At 62.7% G+C, this 22,641-nt stretch overlaps 1 protein-coding gene across 1 annotated transcript; it reads right to left on the minus strand.

Annotated features, from left to right (window-relative positions):
* Window positions 1-1,134: 1,134 nt before the first annotated feature.
* Window positions 1,135-19,604, minus strand: LOC117649508 (homeotic protein labial-like; the record flags this gene model as incomplete). Its single annotated transcript, XM_034392377.1, has 4 exons — window positions 19,377-19,604; window positions 18,665-18,923; window positions 1,484-1,607; window positions 1,135-1,435 (listed from the first exon to the last, which is right to left on the minus strand). Coding segments are annotated over exons 1-4 (912 nt in total), but the record flags the coding sequence as incomplete, so codon positions are not given.
* Window positions 19,605-22,641: the final 3,037 nt, after the last annotated feature.

Consider the following 22,641-nt stretch of genomic DNA (forward strand, 5'->3'; position numbering starts at 1 on the left):
TCCGTACCTCTTCCTTTTCGGGTCCGAACACAAAACAAGTCCGGTTCCGGTGCCTGCTGTGCTAGAGAGGGTCTCTGTGCCGGCACACAGTGACTCATTGTTTTCCTCCCCTTTCTGTGGTGACAATGTTCGTCACGGACGAAGGGAAGTCACATGAGACGAGCAGACGTTTGCAGTATCGCATTTATTTTCGAGTTTGTACACACATACACGTGATAGCACACGGCATCCATTTTTGAGGGAACATGTTGACTCTTTAACAAATGTACGGATGGTCTAAAGCCATGAAATGCCACAATTATAATTTTTAGAGAGCTAAATTCTAGAGCGTCGTTATTTCCAAAGCCTTTCCGATCAGACCACAAACATTTTAGGATAAGTAAAAATTGTTTTTAACAGAAAATTTTACACGGAATATGATATGGAAGGTACACGCGGGAGTTACAATGTTTCATAAAATAAATAACTACGAAACGTGGAGGGACACCCTTCACGCTGAAAGAGTGTGTTAGTCTAAATGTAGTATATTTACACAGGAATTAACAACTAGGCAAACGTAACCAAGCTTAATTATGACACCAACAGCGTCAATTATCACAACCGAGTTTTCAAACAAAAAAATTCTTGACCATTATGTTGTTGACGTTAAGAACAGTGGACAAAAAATCAGACAAAGTTTGCATGACATACACTTAGTCTCAAGATTGAGCATAGGGCAAAACAAAGGAAAGAACATGAAGCAATTGTCCCCACTCGTCCATTTCATTTATTTACAAGACGGTTCGGGCGAGCACTGTTCACAACACGACGAAGACTCGGACTTATCTTAACATAAAGCCAGCTGCTGGGTATCTATACACTTTGCCGAAGCAGACTAGAGGGTCGCCAGCTGCGATACGAGGGAGAAGGGATAGCGCCAATCTATGACTACACACAACAAACTCAGCCGGAAGGTGGATTGAGCACGTTAGGAATGTCTGTTCACACGAGCGAGGGCGCACGAGGGCGCCACCCCTACAGCGGGGGGCTGTGCAGCCCGAGAGGCCCCTGACTGTCCTGACTGTCGTCGCCGCCCCCCGCCGAACCTGCGGAGGTGTGGCTGGCGCCGGGGCCGCCCCCCGGGGACGACGCCGAGCTGCCGCTGCTGCCCGTCGACGTCGCGGACGTCGCGGTCGCGGAGATGGCCATGTCCGGCGGCACCAGGCCCTCCTTGAGCCGCTTCTTCTGCTTCATCCTGCGGTTCTGGAACCAGATCTTGACCTGCGTCTCGTTGAGTTGCAGTGCCGAGGCGATCTCGATGCGCCGCGCTCGCGTCAGGTACTTGTTGAAGTGGAACTCCTTCTCCAGCTCGGTGAGCTGCTTGTTGGTGAAGTTGGTGCGGCCCGAGTTGGCGAGCAGCGCCGCGGCGGAGCAGCTAGGGGCGGGGCTCAGTGGGCTGAGCGACAGCGCGGGGCCGACGCCGGCCGGGGACGCCCCCGCGGACAGCGAGGCGCCGCCCACCCCCGCGAAGCTCACGCCCACACCCGCAGCGACGCCGCCAGCACCGCCCGCACCGCCCGCACCGCCACAGCTCAGTTCTCGCAGCGCCTCCGCAGCCACCTTCGGAGCTGCAACAGAAGAGGATGTGTTTCAGGGTCAAAAGAAACGCTCGCACGCTTCAAGTTGGTAGCTTCCCACCCCCGGTACCCCCTCATTTTCCAGCGAGTCAAACTCCACTCCACCCACATCCACGTTCCTGCTTACTTCGTACTTCGTATACATATTGAATCATCAGGGCCTTTCAGCCCGCAACACGCCGGTACCCCGTACTTATCGCCACCACCGCGCGAGTGCCGCGAGTGCCGCGACCGCGGGTGGTAGAGCACGCGCGTGCCACTGGCGCACCACACACGTGCTGCCTGTGCTGCCGCAGCGCAGCGCCCGAAGGCAATGACTTTCCGTTTTTCTCACACGCAAGTGTAGCACGCGTTGCCGCGTGAATGAATGGACGGACGGATGCATGAAAGAACGAATGAATGAATGAACGAACGAATGGAACTACGCTTGCGCTGCTCATCCAGGTTCTGCGATGGCGCTGAAGTCAACTTCTGATCGTTAAATTTCGAATGAGTCAAACTCCGCTCCTCAGACTCCCAAATTGCCAAGTCGCTCGAGGCTGATCGAGGCTGATCCCGAGGCTGCTCGAGGCGTGGCTAGAGAGGAAGGAGGAGGGGATAGTGGAGTGCGTGTAGCCCCCATCCCCTTGCCTCACTGGAGCGTATCACAACATCTTGACGGCTGTCTGGTCGGGCCGAGCGGCGAGCGGGCGCCCGGACGGGACTCGAGCGTGGTGGACTCCCTTCCCTCCTGCGATTGCTATCAAACTTGACCAGGAGCCTTTTTCGAAGAGGGAAGGGGGAGGGAAGGGGAAATGGACAGAGAGTGCCACTCGGAGGGGTGCGAGCTGGGAGCAGGCTGCGAGCAGGCTGCACGCCGTGGCTGGGGTGGTTGGCGTTGGCGGTCCCAAGTGCCCCAAGCGGCGCGCTCCCTCTCAAATTGAGCTTTCGTTGGCTGTGGCGCGGGCTGTGCGCGGGCTGTGCCTCTCATTGTATCTATCGACGTGTCACTGCGGCGGACTGCTTGGACTGGCAGGCGTCAAACCGAACCACCCCGTCGACCTGGCCGGGGCACCTCGGGGCGAGCGTCGGTGTCACTGGGGGCACCCCGCGGCGTGGCCGTCAAGCACCGTCAAGCCAGCGGGCAGCGATTCAGGATTCAGCCTTCAGAGTACGCGGAGACTGACGGGACGGACGGACGCGGCCGCCCGGCATCCAGGCCAAGCCATCCAAGCCCTGTCCTGCTTGCGGTGCTCGTCCTCGTCCTCATCGACACAGACGTCAACGTCCGCCCATTCACAGCCAAACATCCCCGGTGCACCAACGGGACATCCTATGAGTGCAAGAGAGAGGCACACAGTCTGCTGCCCTCTGCTCCATCCAGGCCGCGGAGGTCAACAACACGGCCACCCCTTGGAGGCTCTGCGAGGCTCTGCGAGGCTCTCCGCGTGCAGGTGGGCGTTCGCGGAAGCCGGGCCTTGAAGGACGAAGGACGCGTCGGAATGCAACGGTACGAGGCGCGGAGGTCCCGAGGGAGCCAGAGGCAGCCCGTCCCGGCCCGTCCCGGCTGACAGCATCCTTGTCCTCGCGTCTCCCGTGGCGACAAGTGCACCTGCGGCCTGCCTGGCCTGCCTGGGGCCACAATGATGGAGAAAAGGGACGTCTGGCTTATTTGGTTCAAGTTCAGCAAAAGTTGCGGTTGCACGCAAGCGGTCCCGTCGGATTGAGCGTTGCTTGTGTCGGTAGCAAGGCAAATCAATTTGAGCTCTCTACTTGGCTGGTGCGGTAGTGCCAGCGTTCGGGCGAGGGAGGCCTTCGACCACCGCAAGGGACGCCCTGCATGTCACCGGGGCTTAGCGCGGACGCGGGACGACACCGGTGCTTTGCTCGCCAGCAGCGCCAGCCCTTCGCAGCCTTCCATCCCCCGAGGCGCCCGAGGCCGTGCACGACATGTCGTCCAGCAGTGTGCTCTGCTTGTCCTGACAGCAGCGGTCTGCTTCCGGACAGGGATTCGGTCGCTCCGCCTCTCTCGCACTCGTGAGGTGTCCCTGAGGGGTGCGACGGAGACAGAGGGACGAGTTCGGAATCAGCCTGCAGGGCAGCAAGGGGAAAGAGTTACAAGCTGGACCGCGTGTCAGCCTCACCGGCCAGTCCCGGGCCAGTGCGACCCCGCCCCAGACCCGCGCCCACCGTCCGCACGTCTCAGCTCACGAAGACAAGGAGTCGCACGTCACGACCTTCTGTCGTGAATTTTTTGCACTGCCAACTAAACGTTTGTTTTCGGAACAAAATTTTCTGCGATTGGACAAAAACTTATTCACGAAATGACGTTTCGTTCGGCTCAATTTTGGCCCCCCAAAATTGGAACCCGTACGTTTATTTTGTGTGAATTTGACAGTGTAATTACTGGGGGCGTCGCAGTGATTGGCCGGGCTGGGCGGGGTGCGCTCTGTGCGTGCGGGCCGTGCGGCCAGACACGGCCGTGTTGACAGGCGAGTCATCACCCCTTGAATCAATGGGCCACGCCGCCGCGCGATGACATCACCGCGGCGCGTCAACGCGTCAACCCGATCATTGCGGCCAATCGGAGGTCGGAGGCGTCGGAGGGGCGCATCGGGCCAATTGATTCCTCCCTTCCTCCCCCACGCGTGGCGGCCCGGGCCCCGGGCCATCCAACACCGGGTCTCCTCCGAGAGCGAGGCGACCGCGATGGCGACTCCGCTGCTGCGTGGTACACTGCATTTGCATGTGGCGGAGATGGCGGCCATTGGCACGTCGTCGTGCTAAACGAATTGAAAGATTTTTCCGTGATTCGTTTTTGCATCAATGAGCGTTGCAGGGTTTCCCCAGTGCGGCCGTCGGTCTGTCTCTCTCCCTCGCGTCTGAGCGGGACTCCCACGAGTGCGAGAGAGAAGGAACGAGTGTGCAGCGAGGCGCCCTTCGCGGGCCTCGGAGCCAATCCCGGGGGCGGGGCCGCGGGGCCGCGGGGCCGCGGGGCCGGGAAGGTGGAGGGGCGGAGAGTGGCCGGATCCGCCCGGAGAGTGCAGCCAGCCCGCCGGCCCGCCTTCGGCTTTCAATCGGCAGAGATTCCAATCTAGATCCGGGCCGCGGCAGCCCAGCCCGGCAGCCGCAATGGCAGAGCAGAGTGGAGTGGCAGAGTGCGGCACACTGGCGGGGTGGGGGCCCACCGGCGCCCCGGCGCCACGCCCACCCACTGTGGGCCCCTCGGCTAGCCTCGCCATGAGCCTCGCCATCAGCCTCGCCCGCCCCGGGGAAAGCCCTTCAGCCTTTCCAGCCCTCTCGTCCGCAGGGCCTTGGAGGCCTTGGAGGCCTTGGAGGCCTTGGCAGGGTCCGCCATTGCCAATCCCAGAGCGGATTTAGCGGCGGGCTTGCCTTGGCTCGCCCTGGGGCCGTGCACTTTCTGCGCGTAGAGCAAAATGGATTTTAGATGTATATCGTATCGTGAATCTGATAAAATGAACCAGCAACAGCTTCTTTCTCTGCGAGCAGCAAGCAGAAGCGAAATGGTTACAAAAAACGCGCAGCAAATGTCTAAATTTACAGAGCCACCAATTCTGAAGCGAACAGCATGCATGGTTCATGGTTCGGCTAATGCGTACGCAGCCTCCCCATTCATTCACACAATTTGTGTGTGTGCGTGTGTTCGGCACGTCAAGGAAATTCTCGGCTTTTAGACGGCGCGACTGGCAAAGCCACGGTGTAGCTGACGTCGTCCCCTGCACACACTCACGCACACACGCGCGCACGTCGTCGCGGACACACGGACGCCGATAACACCCTAGGCAGGCTGGGCATGCCGGGCAGGCCGGGCAGGCTGGCAGCAGCCGGGTACAGCTCATCGATCAAGCGTTAGACACGTATACAGGGGCCTTTTTAAAGAAGAGCCTCGTCCTCCTGCCGCGCCACGCCGCCACGCCGCCGCGCCGCGCCTCGCCTCGCGGAGCACCCGGCACCCGCGGAACGCCCCGCCCCGCCCCGCCCCGCCCCGCCCCGCCCGACTCTAGTGGGAGTGGTCCTGTCGGCCACGCTGCAACGCCGAAGTGCCATGGGCAGCCATGGGCAGCCATGGGCTCGGAAGGAGCGTCGACTTGCAGTGCAGCCGTCGCCAAGCCAGCCAGGCTGGCCAAGCCATGAGGCCAAGCCAGGCGAGACATTCTTGGACGTCAGCGCGTCAGCGACCCGACTTGACGACGGCGTGGGGCGGCCCGCCCAATTAATCGAATTTGAAGGAATGGAGCCACCGGGCCGTGCAGCCGAGCCATTCCCAAGTGTCGTTCCGATGCTCTGTCTCCCTCGCACGCCTGCGGGACACCCCGTGAGTGCGACAGAGACAGAAGCGTGCGACGAAACGCCGTGCATGCCGTGCCGTGAATGCCGTGCAGCAGGACGATGCTTATCTCGCGAGGGAAAACTGGGGAAACCAAACAACGCCGTGAGGCGCCGGACCGGCGGGGGGTCGCGCGTCGCGCAGCACCTGGTCGACATGGCCGGGGACAGGGACGTGGCCTCACCGCCCGCTGCAGCGCGACGCCGCGGTGACTGGGCGGTGGGTGGCGGGGCAGGGCGGCCGTGGGGCTGCCGGTCCCCGCGGACCTGGTGGTCCTGCGGGGCGGCGGGCCTGTCAAACTGTCAGCAGACTGCCGGCGGCCGCGCCGCGCCGGGGGCGGACGGAACGGGGCGGACGGAACGGGGCGGACGCCGGAGCGTTGCCCAATGGACGGGACGCAAAATCGCGCGCCAGGCCGAACGATCCGGACGGCGAAACAATCCGCCTTCGTCTCTCTGTCTTCCTCGCACGCCAGGCGCGTTCCGTGAAGGTGCGAGAGAGACAGAGCTGCGCCGCCGAAGTCTGGCCGTGGAGCTAAAGAGGCTGGGGGTGCCACTCAGCAATGTCGCAATACTCTGGGATTGTTTTGGCGTGGCGCGCTGGCAGCCTGGCAGGCGCTGCACTGCTGCCGTGTGGTCACTGTGAAACACCCTCGCCGCTACCGCCGCTACCTCGCCTCGCCCGCCTCGCCCGTCAAAGCAGCCAAAGCCAGCCAACCCCCTCCCACCCCCACCCCCACCCTCCTCCTTCCGCAGCCCGCGCGGCGTGGCGGGCGTAGCGTGGCGGGCGTAGCGCGGCGCGCCTCGCTAGCCGCGCCAGCCCATCCATCTTGCCGCTGGCAGCGCAGCGCAGCCCTCAGTAGCCCAGCAGCCGAGCAGCCTAGCTACCAGCCTCCGAGGGAGGAAGGGGCTGACATCTCACTTCGCAAACTTTTAGAGAGAAATAAACACGTTCCAGTCCGTTGGTCAGGCGGAGTCTGGCAGGGTCCTGGCTGGGCTGGCTGCTGGGACAACAGGACAGGACGGCCTGGAGAGGCCATCCCGCCAGGCTCTCCGTGGAACTGGACTCCGGACTCCGGGACGTCCAGGACTTGGCGCGAGCCGCTGTCACCGACCTGGCGGGCCTGGAAGCCTCAACCGTGCAGCGTCGGTCCGCCTGATAGAAGTCTCCGAGACGAGCTTTCGAACGCCTGGACCTCGCGTGACGACCGGAATAGAGTATTCTAGTCGTCGCCGATCGAAGAACAAGGAGAAGAACAAAGCCGGAACTGGCGCCGGCAACATAACCTCTCAGACTTCTATGAGTGGACTGAGTTTTCTGTGGCGTATCTCCTTCAAAAGCACTTTCGTTTGTTTCAAACACTTTTTGACACAGGAAATATAAATATTTGTCGACATGTCACGTTGGAACCGGACTTGATACCTTCTCCGTGTCTACCCGGCTTCCGGTTTTGTTCTTCTTTTTGTTCTTAGATCGGCGACGACTAGAATGCTCTATTTCGACGTATCGTCTCACATCGGGATCTGGTGTGATCTGGTGGTCGCGCTTGTCGGTGTCTCAAGACCCTGGCCTGGCCTGACCGGCAGGCCTCGCCGCTTCAAAGAATTTTAAAATCGCATTTTTCCGCGTCCCGCCCGTTCCAACCCCATAGCTTTCTCTGGTGTCCCCGTCGTGTCGACCGTCCCACCCGTCACGGCGGATTGGCTGAGCGAAATCCCCTCCCGTCGACGCGCGCGGACGATGCGGACGACAGGAAAAAGGGAACAAAGAAAACAAAATCATGAATATCAATACCGAAGCAGAAGGGCGAAGGAGGAGGGAGGGGCGTTCTTTCCCACACCTCAGCCGCGCCGCGCCACGCCATGAAGACGATGAGGACCTGGTGATGAATAAGCGATGCGAACGCGGCCGGCGTGGCGTGCGAGGGGAATGTTTAACCTCAAACGTTGGTGCGCTAATTTTTTTAATGCAGATGAAGGAGTAGTTTAACTGAACTTGGATGCAGACAAAAATCGACGAATTTCGCAATGAAATTTAGAGGATTTTGAAGAACGGCGCGAAGAATTTCACATGATCTTCGGGATTTTGAAGAAGTCCGATCGAAATTCTTAGAGAAAGCGCGAGATAGAAGACCGGGACCGGGCAGATGCGCGACGATTGAGATGAGCATTTCGGAAGGTATTTGGGAACGCGTTCAAACTGAACGCTCGCTTGTCAGCGCGGAGGGAGCGCTCCGCTCGGCTCAAAGGGAAGAGGCGAGAGTCGGCGGTTGTTTGCCGCTCCATTTTGACGAGTTTATCGCGCAAGCCCACGGCCTCGGCCACGGCTAGCCTCGGCCCACGGCCATGCTGGTCCAGGCGGCAACCCCATTGGCCGACGCAACACAAAGGCGTCTGGGCGCACAATAGCGCAATTCCAGACCGCGGAGGGGAGGCATGGGGGAAGCGATGGGGCAGGGGGAGGGGGAAGATTAGTTACCCCATCCACCTAGCGCGGGCTCGGACGCGACAGCGGCAGCAGCGGAGGCATCATTCACATTTTAAAAATAATCTGTAAGAAAGACTACAAGTAAACTTTGTTTGAATGTCGATTCAAAACGATTGCATTGCACTTGTCGGATTCTGGGACTCGCAGAGATTTGTCTTCCCCTTCCTGCGGGGCTGGCAGTGCCGGCAAGACGCGTGTAGGCCACTGTAGGCCGCCGCTTAAGGCTGGTAATCCGAATCGATTGGGCGCCCTAAGGTCCCTAACGCGCCGGCTGCTGGCGCGGGCACGCCCGGCTACGCCCGGCCGAGGAGGCTCGCTCTGTCCCTCTCGCACTCAGAAGGTGGCCCGCAGGGGTGCGAGAGAGACAGAGCGCTCAGCGGAATCGCTCGCAGGCCCCGGCAGCAGCGGCTCGGCGGCGCACAGATGGAGCGTGACACTCGCGACTCCCCCTCCCTCCCCAGCCAGACTCGCCACCGAGACCGTGCTGCAGCGCAGCACTGGCGAAGTGGCGTCGTTCGATTGATTGCAATTGCAATAATAACGCGTCCAGCGGGACGCGTTCCGCCGGACGCATCATGTCGGCACGGCGGGCGCGGCGGGGTGGGGTTGGCCGGGCCGGGGCGGGGCGGGGCGGGCCGTTGGCTCTAATGTGTCTTTTACCCGCGCGACTGCGGGGGGCTGGGGCTTGGCGCGGGCCGGGGCGGTTCGAGGTGGCGACAAGATTCATGGTGAGAATATGCTAACGAGGCTTGGCGCGAGGCTAGGCTCAACAAGCGCCAGAGCCCGCCGGGCACGCCGGTCAACGGCTGCGGACCTGTTGCCATTCATTCGGCGATTCGGTGGTGCCAGTCCAGGGAAAGAGACTTCGTCGCTCTATCTCCGTCGTTCTCATGGGGCTCTCCATAACGATGTGAGAGAGACAGAGCAAGAAACCGCTCTCCTAACTCGCCCGCTGTGAGCCTGGCCTGGCAGTGCAGTGCAGACAGCCCTGGGCTCAGGGCTTTCCGTCCGAGACCCTACGTCAAACCTGAGAGAAGGGCCAATGCAACCGGGCCGCCAGGACCGTCGCGGGCCAGCCATCCCGCGAGTCCCGGAGGAGCAGAAAACAAGGCTTCCTGGAGGCGGTCGTCATCGTCCTGCGGAGTCCTGCGGAGTGTGGAGGGAGGGGCCTAGGATGCGCGCGCAGGGCAGCGCAGGGCAGCGCGGGGCGGGGCCTGCTGCCTCGCTGCCCGCCGCGGTAGGGGAAGCCGCGGAGTAATTGGGGCTTGAATGCACTACAGTGGCTGGGGCAAGTGGCACACACACACACACACACGTGGAGCGGGTGGCGGTGCACGCTGGCCAGCGCAATGCTTATCTATACTCGTGTTGGCAGGCAACGCTGGGAAACACTCAACGGAACGAGTTTTCAAAAAGCCTCTCGCGTTCGTCCACGACGCCTCCGCTCTCGCAACCATTCACTCGCTCTTTGAATGAATGCAACATTGTCGATTAAATGAAACGGATGGACGTGAATGCATGGAATCGAAAGAAACGTCTATTTGATTTTTCTCTCTTTCATTGAGACATTTTTTTGGGTGAAGGGGTTCAGCAGTGATTCAGCTCACACACAGTTCATTTTGCACGTGTACCCTATAGCTGGAAACAGTGATTTTTATTTATACCGTGCGGGCATTGAATAAATAGCATAGGGATGAGGGTTATTTGAAATTTACTAGTACGCGAACGCGGAGTGGGCACGATGGGGTTCCAAAATTAACCACGCAAGCCACCCATGCAGGCCCACCAGGCCCACCAGGTCGATGTAGTCGACGTAGGCGGCAGCGGCACCCCCCGGTCGCGGCGTGGCGGCGCGGCGGCGGCCGGGTCGGGCCTGGCCTTATCTTGATGGACAAATTGGCATGTCTGGATAAGCAGTAAGCACCTCACTTCACTTTCATTAGCGTGGCGTGGCGCGTCGGGGCGCCACCGATTTGTCCCCGTTTGTGTTGAGGCAGGCCAGCGGGGCGTCGCGACCCACCGGACAAAAAGTTCCTCTAATTTTATTGTCGTTTTCGCTGAACTTCATGCGATATTTACGTAAGCCTGAGAAAACTTCATACCGAGGTGATACATGCAGCCGCTTATATTTTCTTCTAACCCGTTCTTTCGGCACTGTCCTATGCGCATTTAATTTTTAAACAAGCTTCAATTTGTATTTCTGAGAAGTAAGTTCCCACCCCCTCTCTGCCCTTTTCTTAGAAATCTTCGCGAAAATGCTCCGATCTAAATCGAACCGCGCGGCGGGAAGCGAAAGCACTTCGTCCGACGTCCGCAGAACTTTAATGGCCGTCCACGTCGTGGCAAATCCACAATAATAATTTTTCTTGTGTCGGCGAATTGTTACGGTCGCGGCCGAGCTGCGCCGTGGGGCGCCACTGGCACTGCCCCGCCCCGCCCCGCCGGCACGCCCTGATGGCGCCCGATTATTTGACTCGTAATGACGCGACGAGGAACTGAAAAATAATAATGGACTGCAATTTACAATCGGAGGCAGTGGGCAGCATGCAGGCAGGCAGGCCAGACTAACCCGAAGCCTGCAGCGCGCGACTTGTGCATTTCGTTCCAGCCGCGCGGTCGAAGCAGTGCAAGTCCCTGATCGACCTGCTCCACTGCCTTGAGGCGTGGCGGGTTCAAAGGTGAGAGAGAGCTCCCTGGCCAGCCGCTAAACGGGTCCCATTGTCTGTCCGCGAAAACGAAAACCGACTGTGTCCAATCGCGAACCATCGACTGGGCATTCCCTGCTGAATCGGTTTACCAGCTGTCCCCAACTTAGTGCGGCCCCTACAAATAGACTAGGGCTAGAAGGTGCCGAAAGCGGAGTTCTGCAAAATCAAGAAGAATCACCGTGGCTGTGGTCCGGTCCGGCGTCCGTCAGCAAGTAGCTAAGACTGCTAACACTGGCCGCGCCGCCGCGAGCCACGCCGGCCGCGCCGGCCATGCCGCCTGCGCACACAAACACAACACAGGGCATGAGACGTCTTGCGGCCACCGCCAGCCACCGCCTCGGCTAGCCGGCTAGCCTCGGCGCCTCGCGCCCGCGGCCTTCCACCCCGCCCCTCTCCCCGCGGCCACGCGGCCACGCAACGCACCCCTCGACTTCCGCGGGGGCGGGGGTGGGGGTGGGGGCGGGGGCGGGGCGCCACCGCGCCGGTCACATTGATTACCTGCAGCACATTAACTTCGGACTCGACCCACACATTTGATTTCCCCTCGCTCTCTCCCTCTCTCTCACTCTGCATCAAGTCGGCCAGCGCGCGGCCGAGGACTGAGGACCGAGCGGCGTTATGATTGTCCTTATATTTCATTCTCGGTTCGATTAATCGAATTCCTGGACGACGGGGCCGCGTTATCGGGAATACTGATGAACGTGACTTTTGTTTTTCTGTTGCCTTCGTCGCCGCGGGGCGGGGCGAGGCGGGGCGGGGTGGGGCGAGCTGACCGCAAGAAGGTGACAACCACAAGGAAAGGGGCCATGTCCCGGTCCGTGTGAACCTCGCTGGCGCCGGCCCGGCCGAGACAGGGCAGGGCGGGGCGGGGCGCGGCGGGGAAGCGGCCGGCCGAGTCAATATCGATTTCAAATCAGGCCAAGCGATCAACAATTAGTCTGATTCGGTTTGGCATGGGCCGATCCGGGTCCTCCAGGCCTCCAGGCCCCCCACCCGGAATGCCTCGCGATGGAGACGTCCGCGTGCTCGACGTGCCCGACGTGCCCGACGGAGAGGAAGGGAGAGCGATTCCACGGTCGGCGCCACGCGCAGTAATAACACGGGCAAACAGTGTTTTGCACCATTTTGCCCTGGAAATTGAGTAAGCTTTATGGTGGCGCGGCACCCCACGCGCGCCCGCCCCGCCCCGCCCCGCCCCGCCCCGCCCCGCCCCGCCCCGCCCCGCCCCGCGCGTCACGTCCTTTATTTCGACTTCAATTTCCTCAGGTCGTGAAGAGGGCGGAAATCGACGGCCGCGGCGCACGGCGGCACGGCGGGCACGTCCCTCCACTCCGCCGTGACGGCCTCGACGGCCTCGACGGCCTCGACGGCCCGGGGCGGCACCGCAGCACGCGCCCCGCCGCGCCGCCGCGCCGCACGCCAGCAGTCCGACACGTACCGCCCACACCTCGCACACCTCGCAGACGCCACACTGTCAAAATCCTCACACGTCAAACAAATTGGATCAAAGTGGTTGGTTTGAATGTATAAGAAACCATACCCCAGTCAACATAAACTAAAAGTGTTGAATTATTTTTACCGCGTCGTGCATCATCATTCGCTGTGACGGCGGGTTCAAATCTGCGAGCTGAACTTTTTTAGGAAAGCAGTCCACGGCCGCGAAGCCGGACTTGCAACTTGAAACTGAAGCAGCGCAACCCTGCGCGACTACCCCAGCGCGCTCCGGCGTTCAGCTCTCCTGGAGCCGCGGCTAGCCGAGAGCCGATGAAGCCGGAGTGGGCAATCGAGCCTCCGGTCCTACTCGGCCTTCCGCGTGACCCCGTCAGGCACGGCAGGCACAGCAGCACCGCGACCGCCGGCCCGCCAATAACCCTCGAGGCCGCCGATGCCGACCGCGTTTCCGTCGTTGGGCCGTCCGGCCGTTCGGCTCCCCATCGGTCTTATTTGCCGCTTTCTTTTCGAGAGTAGCGACTCGGTGATGTGGCGGGCGATAGCGATAAACAAACGGGTGTTGCGGTGAGGTTTCAGGATTGGAGTGACGGGGTCAGAGGGCTGCGCGGGCTGCGGGGGTGGCCTGGACACGGAAGGTGAGGGTGGAGTGGGGGGGGGGGCGTCGCGGCGCCGGGGAGGTGTCGGCGGCGCTCCGGGGGATGACGGCTGAAGGCCCTGTAGGCTCTGAAGGCCCTGAGGGAGTGAGGCGGAGTATGAGGGCCCCCCGGACCGAACCGGAGTACCGGCCAGGACATCATTATTGAAATGTTTCCGAGGCACCGATAGAGATCTCGCGGAAAAATCTAAATAAGCGTAGCACTCCGGCAGCACGGCCGCGACACGCACGCAGGGAGGCAGGCGTGGCGTGGCGTGGCCTGGCGTGGCGTGCTTTGGGGCAGGCGGGCGTGACGGGGTGGCGCGGGCGGTTCGGGCGTGCGCGTGGAATCACGACGTGGTTCTTTTAAAAAAGTAAGAGAGAGAGAAAGAGAGAGAGAGAAAAAAATATTCGTCCTCTTATTATACTTTTCCGCGGCTGCTTATTTGCTTACTGTTCTGCCGGGTTGTCAGCAGAAGTCAGCACTGGCGGCGATTATGCGCGGGGAAAATGGGGAATGGAAAATCAGCGCGAATAACAAAGCAAATTAATGCCGGGCCGCTCCATCTTACCGGCCGTACCGACATGTAGGCACACACGCGCAAATGCACATGCATGCACACACACGCACACGCACACACCAGTGGCGCGGGGCTAAGGATCGGCGGGGGGCACTTTTTGAGACCTATCAAGGTGACGGCGGCCCAAACGGCAACCACCCCAGCCGTCACACCCGTTTCTTAGAACTCCCCCCGTTGGCCCTTGAGGGTTGGACACGCGTTAGCGTGATTTTTTCCCGCCCCTTTTGGCGACGGTCAAACTTTTTGATTTAATAATCCTGGCGTGGCGGTGCGTGGCGGCGGGCGTGTCTGTTTGCGCTGCCAAAGTGTGAACCGCACTGTTAATTGCCGCGAACAAGGAACAAGGAGCCCCACCAGCAGGCTGGCCGGGCTAATGGAGAGTGATTGATTAGAACGTGGCGTGCCGTGCCGCGCCGCGCCCTGCCGTGTCCTGTCCTGTCGAGGCGCGACGCCACTGTAGGTGAGGGTGGAGGACCGCGGCAAACGGCGCCACTTCTGGAAACTCCGGGACTCCGGGAGGCGACGCGCGACGCCACTGTAGGTGAGGGTGGAGGACCGCGGCAAACGGCGCCACTTCTGGAAACTCCGGGACTCCGGGAGGCGACGCGCGACGCCACTGTAGGTGAGGGTGGAGGACCGCGGCAAACGGCGCCACTTCTGGAAACTCCGGGACTCCGGGAGGCGACGCGCGACGCCACTGTAGGTGAGGGTGGAGGACCGCGGCAAACGGCGCCACTTCTGGAAACTCCGGGACTCCGGGAGGCGACGCGCGACGCCACGCGAGGCCGCCGTCGCCGTCGCGGCGTCGTGGTGCCCCATGGCATGGTGACTCTCTCGCCTGGCCACGCAGCCTGCTGCCTGCTGGAGACACGGGCGAGGGGGGAGGGGGAGACCACCCAAAACGAGGACGAGGCGACGAGGGGACTCCGGCGCTGAGGCCCGCGGGGCATCGAGGCATATGAGCATCGCGACGCACGAGTCGGGTTTCCGCGCCCCGCTTCGTGCTGGCTGCGGCGCTGGCTGCCGGCTAGACGTGCGTCGTGCTGCGTTGTCACTACAGTACATAGTCAACCTAACCTAACCTCCTGCGCAGCCCCGCAGGCGTGAGCCCCGTTCGTCAGGGAGGTGTTGCCAAACATTTTGCTGGTTGAGTCTGCGAATTGCCGAACCCCAGAACACCATCGGGGGGAAGGCCCATGGTTGCATGTGGCCTTGGCGAGGTTACCCTCTTCCGTTCCACCCCTCCGGACGCCACTGATCCTGCGACCACGTGGTGGCTCAGAATGTGTGTCGGCCTTGACGACCTTGCCATGCCCGCTGCCCATAAAGCCAGCGCGGGGCAAGCACCACTTTGAGTCGGACGTGACGTCCGCGTGATTCCGCGAGTCGCTTTTCTTCGCTCTGTCTCTCTCGCACCTATACGGGGCACGAGACCGCGCTGGCAGGGCTGTCCGGGCCTTCATAGGTCTCAATTTTCTGAACAAAAATAGGGAATCGAAGTTTGGACTGTCAGGGCGCTATATGCAGACGCAAAAGACACAAAAGACAAATATTGAACAGTTGATTGGATACAGTGTTATGCAAGGAGTTGTTTTTACATTTTTAAAAAGTTTTGCTCGGCAGGTGACTGGATACAGTGTGATACCGTATTATTTACAGACGAGGTCCGACCAGCTGGTTGCAAGCATGCCCTGCTGCTCGCAACCAGATTTTTTTGACCTTATGAAGTTCGTCGGATTTACAGCCGCTCCCTCACGGAGATGTCCTCCATGTGTCAAGATGAGTTTTTAATATTCAAAATGTCCCGCCGCCGCTGCTCTCCCCCGCCCCCTTCCCCCTTCCCGAGGCGGGTAGCCGAGCCGTATCGTGTAGTGACACGGATCTCTACTCAGGGAATAAAACTTCACCGCAACATTGCTCGGCTCCGCTGCTCCGCTGCTCCGCCCGGGGCGACCCGCCCGCCACGCCACGCTGCTTATATTGACATTATCATTACGGCGTCACCCCCCCCCTTCCCCAACCCCCCGACACACAACCCCCCGCCCCTCTGGATGCATCAGCGTGCGTGCAACAAGGCGTGCAGAGGCGACGACCGGAGCAGAAAAGGGTTCCGATCAATGGACGGTTCGCGATGTCCGGCTCCAGGCGCGTCCACTGTCCACTCAGACCGTCCCCGAGGTTCGGCCTGTCGGCCTGTCGGTGTCGGTGCACTGGAGTCGCGGCGGTACATTCAGTAATCCAGCATTACAAGCTAAGGCTGTTAGAGCCCGGCAAAGGCCCGGCCCCCGCGTCGACAAAGTGACAAAGAAATGATCTGTCCAAAGGGGAGAAAAAAATAAAATTAAAAAGGGGGAAATGTTGGAAAAACAAACAAGGCTGGGTTCCAGGTAAGGAAGCAGGCGCCACGCCGGCGCGTCTAGTCTATAGCAGGCAGGCAGGCGGCCTCGTCGCGCTGTCTCTCTCGCACTCAAGGGGTGTCCCGTATAGGTGCGAGAGAGACAGCGCGACGAAAACGACTCTCCGAATCAGTGTGCCGGCAGGATGACGGTGTCGGGCACCTCGCCGCGGAACGGGCGGAACCGGCCCCGGATGGGAGGGGTGCAGGGGGTGCAGGGGGTGGCTGGCACGCGCGGAGGCCAATATAAAAATGAGGCAAAGCCACCAGCGCCCCCTGGGCCTGCGACGCCCTGCGGCCGCGTCAGCCAAACTTTGGCGGCTCATAGACTCCCCGACTCCCACACCGCATGCGTAACTTGAGCGAGTTTTGCACCCCAAGCCCACCCCGCCACCCCGCCAGTCCCCCTACCCCTGCTGCAGCGGCTCTGGCGGCCCTGGCGGGCCCCGCCCGAATTCTATCTCCCACCACAGAAATCCACCCCTGCTTCATGCACCCCGATTAAGCTAACACCAACACACACACACGCACACCTAGGGGAAAGTCATCTGATCCTGGCGTGGCGTTTGCCCGGGGAGCGCTATCCCACACGGCACGCCGGGGCACGCGGGCACGCCGCACCGCCGCACCCGGAGTCGGAGTGGAGTCCAACGACTCCCCTCCCCGCCTGCAGGGCCTGCACTGCGATGCGGTTGGTTCGGGGCGACGCAACGTTTCCCTGCGATTTCTGTAAAATTGCCGCTCCTTCGTCGCCTCGGCTCGAGGCTCTCATTCACGAACCGCTTCGGACAATTAGTCGACACGCCGATTGCGCGTAATCGGCGGACGGCGGACGGGGCTGCCGCGCGAGCGCAGGTTGGAAATTCATCAGTTTCGACCGGTGCCTTTCCGGACAGCGATACCGCCCTGATCCGATTCTCCGTTCGTCGAGTCGAGTCGTTGGTTAATTCATTCATTGGGCGCGCGGCGCGAGTCAAGCCGGCCGTCTGCGCCCCGTCCCTTCCCGTCCCCCTCGGCCCTGCCGTGCCGTGCCGTGCCGTGCCGTGCCGTGCCGTGCCGTGCCCCGCCTGCCCTGCCGCAGACGAGCGAGAGGGAATCGTGCCGACGGCTTCACTCGCCCTTATCTCTGGCCGGGCTTTGGGCTGCCTTGGTCTGCCTTGGGCTGCCTTGGGCTGCCTTGGGCTGCCTGCACACTGATTCCGGAGAGTCGTTGCGTCGCCCCGTCTCCGTCGCACTCAGAGAACGCGCCGTGGCGGTGCGTGAGAGACAGAGCGACGACATGCTCTTCGGACTCGCCCCGCCGGGTCCTACCCGTCCTGCCCGTCCTGCCGTCAGCCCGTCCCGTCGTGCAGGGCATGCCGTCCGCCGCGGCCCTCGACGCCACGAGCTGCGTGCTGCGACCACCGGGCCGGCCTCCTTGTCCACGACGAGGACCTTCCAGCACCGCCGCAGCCGCACCAAGACCCTGGTGGCTGGCACGGAAAACAGAGAACGAGCAGTGGCGTGGCCGCGTCCGTTCGAGGACTCTAGGGCTCTAGGTTCGAGACGGTGCTGCACTGCTGCATCCTTGGGTGCCTCGAGGCGCCCTTCGTTCGGCGTTTGGCGAGGTGGTGTGACCCGATAAGACGCTCCTCCGCGGTCCGGCGGTCTCCAGACCGCATCCCATCCCATCCCATCCCCAGCAAGCCCATTCCGAACGGTGCTTCGTCGCTGTCTCTCTCGCACGCTGCGGCGCGCTTCGAGTGTGAGAGAAAGAGAGTCTGCATAGCACTGTTCGGAATCAGCATGTTGTGGACCTGCGGCGCCTTGCAGGGGGTGTTCTGGAGGTGTCGCCCTGATAAGCTGGCCGGCGCTACGGCGCTGCGTCCGCAAACAGAGGAAACGGTCGCTACACTGTACAGCCAGCTGGAAAAGTAGAGCGGTGGTTCCGAACGGAGTACCGCGGCGGGCAGCAGGCGGCGGGCACGCGTCGCGTCGGCGCTCCGTCCGATAGAGAAATCCTCCTGGCGTCGCGGCGACGGCCGACGGCGTGGCCGCGACGCGCCACTATCAGCGCCTCTACTTACAGCGCGACAGCGCGCCGCGCACTGCAGAGACTGCGGCAAAACGGCCGACTTTGTAAACAGTGATTCGCTCCGATTCGCAAGCGATTATCACCGCGCAGGCGTTTCGAAACGCGTCAATCTAAAGCCCGGGCCGGACGGGTCGGCCAGACGGGCGTAATCTAAATCCGGCTGGATATCCATGCCATCCTGGGCGGCATGGCGGTCGGTGCATCTGCAGGGTGTAGTACCGGCCATCGGCCCCGCCGTGGCGCTGCTGCCAGCCCGCCCGGCCGCCTCCCGGCGGGACAGCCCGAGCTGACAGCCAAAATCCCGGCGGTAATCTCGGCGCCGGGGTGCTAATTGCCTAATGAAACGAGGGTCGCTGTGAGGGAAGGGGAAAGGGGATGAGGGCGCCTCACCTGACGGCTTGGGGACGTTCCTCTTGACTTGCATCCACTTGTACGTGGGCACCGGGGCGCTCTGCTGAGACGGCTGGGGCTGCTGCTGCTGTTGCTGCTGCTGCATCTGCCCCTGATGCTGCAGCTGGTGGTGCACATTGTGGTGGTGATGGGGGTGGTGGTGGTGAGGGGTGAGGTGGAGGTGGGAGTACGGCGCCTCGCCTCCCAGGATCAGACCGGCGCCCTGGCCCTGCTGTCCCTGCTGCTGTCCCTGCTGACCCTGCTGGCCCTGCACCGTGGCGCTGCCCTGCTGGGGCTGGCACGCCGCCGTGCCGTGGTGCGGCTCGGCCAGGGAGAACTCCTCCTTGAAGTGGTGCGGCGAGGCGGGCGACCGCTGCACCAGGTACTGCGACTCGGTCCGGGGCACGCCGTACACGCCGGCGTCGTCCCGGTGGAGGTTGTGGTGGTGCAGGTGGTGGTGGTGGCCGACATGCCCCAGCGGTACGCCCGGCACGCCCCCCACGGGGACCAGCGGGTCGTACAGGTCCTCCTGCGGCCCGCCGAACATGTGCTGGGGCTGCTCCACCTTGAGGGGCGCCGGCAGCGCCGCCACGGCCCCCGTGGGGCTGTGCTGGGCGTGCTGGGCGTGCTGGGCATGCTGCGCGTGCTGCGCGTGCTGCTGGGGGTGATGGGGGTGGCTGGCGTGGCTGGCGTGGCTGGCGTGCGACGCCACGTCGTGGTGCTGCGGCGCGTAGGGGCCGTAGTCCAGGTTGGTGTAGCTCAGCCCGTCGTCCGTCGTGATGACGCCCACCCCGGGCTGCTGCTGTTGCTGCTGCTGTTGCTGCTGCTGCGAGTACTCCGGGTAGTACTGGTGCGGGTAGTAGGCGGCCGTGGCGCCCAGGTAGCCGTGGGGCGGCACGTCGCCGTAGCCGTCATGGCCCAGGCACGCCCCCGCCCCCATGGACCCCACGGGGGGCGTGTGTCCCCATTCGGGGGGCGGGCATCCATACATGTTCATGGTCATCATCTTGGCGGGCCAGTCCGGCCGTCGGGAGGCCAGGCGCGTCCGCGGGCGCGTCACATGTCACCGCATGCCGCAGTCCGTCAGCCCGGCCCGTCCCCGGCGCGTCCCTGACACGTCCCTGACACGTCCCTCACACTGACACTGTCACTGCGCGGCACCGCGGCGAGGACGCGTCCGTCCCGTGTCCCGGTGTCGCCCCCTGGCGTCGCGGCGCTTTGCGGCGCGTCGCGGCGTCGCGTTCTCGACGTTCGACGGCGTGGCGTCGTCGTGACCGCGAATGGCGTGGCGTGGACGTGGCTCGCGCGGGCCACTCGCACAGGACTGAGGACCAAGGCAACCAAGGCCCAGCGCAGCGCAGCGCTCAGCTGGCCATGCCGCCGGGGAGTCCTGGGAGGAGCCGCCAGGGGGGCGTGGCCCGGCGCGTCCCTCGGGGGCGTGGAGGGGGGAGCGGCGCGGCCAATGGCGGCCCGGCCGGGGACCTCCCCGCCAATGGGTGGCGGCCGGCCGCGCGCTCTGTCGCACCCCCGACGGCGACGCAGGCGCGGCGGCCGTCTCCGTCACCCCAACGCGAGGACTTCTGCTTGTTGTCTGCGCCGCGCCGCGCCACGCCTGTTAGGACTACGCCGTCCTGCCTGTGCTGGGGGCCGACTGTCCAACCTTGGATGATGTATTGCTCTCCCATGGGTGCTTGTTCGTCTCCTTTTTTCTCTCCGCCCCTCCCTCTCCCGTATTATTGTGCATTTTCCTCCAGTTTTCTGTGTACATTTTTCGGCGTTATCAGGACGCGGGACGTCGGGGCACTCCGCCTCTCCGCCGCGCTCCTCGCTTCTCTCTCATTATATCGACATTCTCCTCCCGCGGAAGGGGGGGGGGGAGGGGGCTGCCTCCGGCTTCTCTTATTCCGAGCGACTTCCTTTAGCAGGCGATGATTGGCTTTGTATTGTAAACCGTGCGGTCCCGACCCGGCGACGAGGCGACTGGAACCAGTGTGTCAGACTGTCGGGCGGGCGGGGTGAGGTGGGGCAAGGCCCGGCCCTGAGGTCCAAATTGACACATATCCCGGGGCGGGCCGGGCCGCCAGACACCCAGGGCCGCGCCGCCACCGCCGTGCGGCCGCCAGGCAAAGTGGGCCGTCGTTGCCTCGGAGGTCCCCGTAGGTCCCCGTCAGCGTCAGCGTCAAAGGCGGCGACTCCGTCCGCACTCCGCACGGCACGGCCTCGGGCACGGCAAGGCACGCGGCACGGCGCTGCCAAAGTTGGCCGAGGCCGAGGCTGCTCGCTGAGGCGCGGCCGCGGCCGCCAGCCTACCAGCCTCGCCAGCCTCGCCAGCCGCCGCGCCCGGTAGGCAACACGAGCGCGCGGCGTTTGCGCGGGTTGCCTACGCGCCACGCCGGCAGGCGGTCGACCGGCCGGTCGCCGGTCGGTCGCCGACGGAGAGGGAAATTTGGAGGCGCAAACAAACAGCGGCAGAGTTAAGTTAGATTTGATTGCAAAAAGTCTTCGATGTGCGTGGGTCGGCGGCTCTTGTGGTCGGGCGGCTCTTGAAAGAAAACACACCCAGTCGCGGAACTCCGCATCCGCCTCGCTCCACTGAAACGAAGCGGTTGCAATACTTTTTCGTGGTTTGAAAGGTAAGGACCTGAGTCAAGGGCATTAGGTGAAGCCGCTGTCGACTCTCGACTTTCCCATAGGTCTTCCCGGGATGCATCCTACAACAGTCGCTTCACCAATACCCCTACGGCAAACGGACAAACCGGGACAGTTTTTGCCGTGCGTGTCGCATCGCAGCGAGTCGCGTCCCCGTGCCATTGAGGTGTCTGTCGAAACCCCCATCCCACGCCATGCCATGCCATCCCCCGTGGGGAGGCTGTCTGCCTTGTAACGCGTCGTGCCTCGCAGCGCGTCGCACGGCTGATGCCGCTGATGCCTCGCTCCACTCGCGATGCCCACCTGCCCACCCTCGTCTCGTCGAACAAATCGCCCCTCCCCCCCCTTTCGTTCTTCCTCCTGGAGAGTGCGGAGAGTAGCGAGTTGGACGTTAGGACGCCGTCGAGGCCGGGGCCGCCGTCGAAGGGGCGCCGGCCCGACCTCCGCCCGCGCGGTTCAGGTCCAGCCGGTTGACTTTGAACAGTCGCTCTGTCTCCCTCGCACTCATTGGGCGTTCCGTCTGAGTGCGAGAGAGACAGCGACAGGAGAGGTCGGTTCTGAACCAGCCGACAGGCCGTCTTCCCCGGCGCGCCCCAAAATTGAGATGTAAAAGTGGGCGATGGCGACGCGGCCACTGCCTGCCACTGCCCCGCGCGGCCCGCCGCACCTGCCGCTGCCTTGTCGTCGCGGTTATCGAGATCTCGAATCGAAGATCGAAGCGGCCGCTCGGGGCTGGATGTCGCTTGATCGGGGTTCGATGTTCGATGCCGCACGGCAGACCGGCCTCTGTGTGGCGCCGCCGCCGCTGCGCTCGAGTACTTTTCACCTTTCGTGCCCCTTTTTGTGACGCCTGGCCCCGGCCGCGGTCGGGTGATGATGTGAGGTGCAGGGCGCCGGCGTGTCCGTTATCTGATGGTCGTCGTCGCGCTCCAGGCCGGGCAGGTAGGTGTGCTGTTCGTTTTTGTGGTGTGGAGGCTGCAGGCTGCACGCTAAACGCACTGACCGCGGCCCCTGACCGCGGCCCCTGACCGCGACCGCACCCGGTCCCCCGAACGCGGCCCGGGCTAAACCCCGCTACCCTTGGGCTGCCGGGCCGGGCCAGGCCCATTCCCACGGGGGAGGCTCAGAGCGACGAGACACTGTTCGTACTGCGGCCGTCCCGTCTCGCGGGAGGAGAGCCCCGATGCCCCGCTGGGGCGTGGACGCGGACCAGCACCTCAGATGATTCCGGACGGTGCTCCCGCTCCCGCGTCGCTCTGTCTCCCTCGCACTCACGGGGCGCGCCGTATGGGTACGAGAGAGGCAGAGCGATGCAGGCTATGCGAGTT

The sequence above is a fragment of the Thrips palmi genome, unplaced genomic scaffold (assembly GCF_012932325.1).
Source record: "Thrips palmi isolate BJ-2018 unplaced genomic scaffold, TpBJ-2018v1 HiC_scaffold_4, whole genome shotgun sequence".
Lineage (NCBI taxonomy): Eukaryota > Metazoa > Arthropoda > Insecta > Thysanoptera > Thripidae > Thrips > Thrips palmi.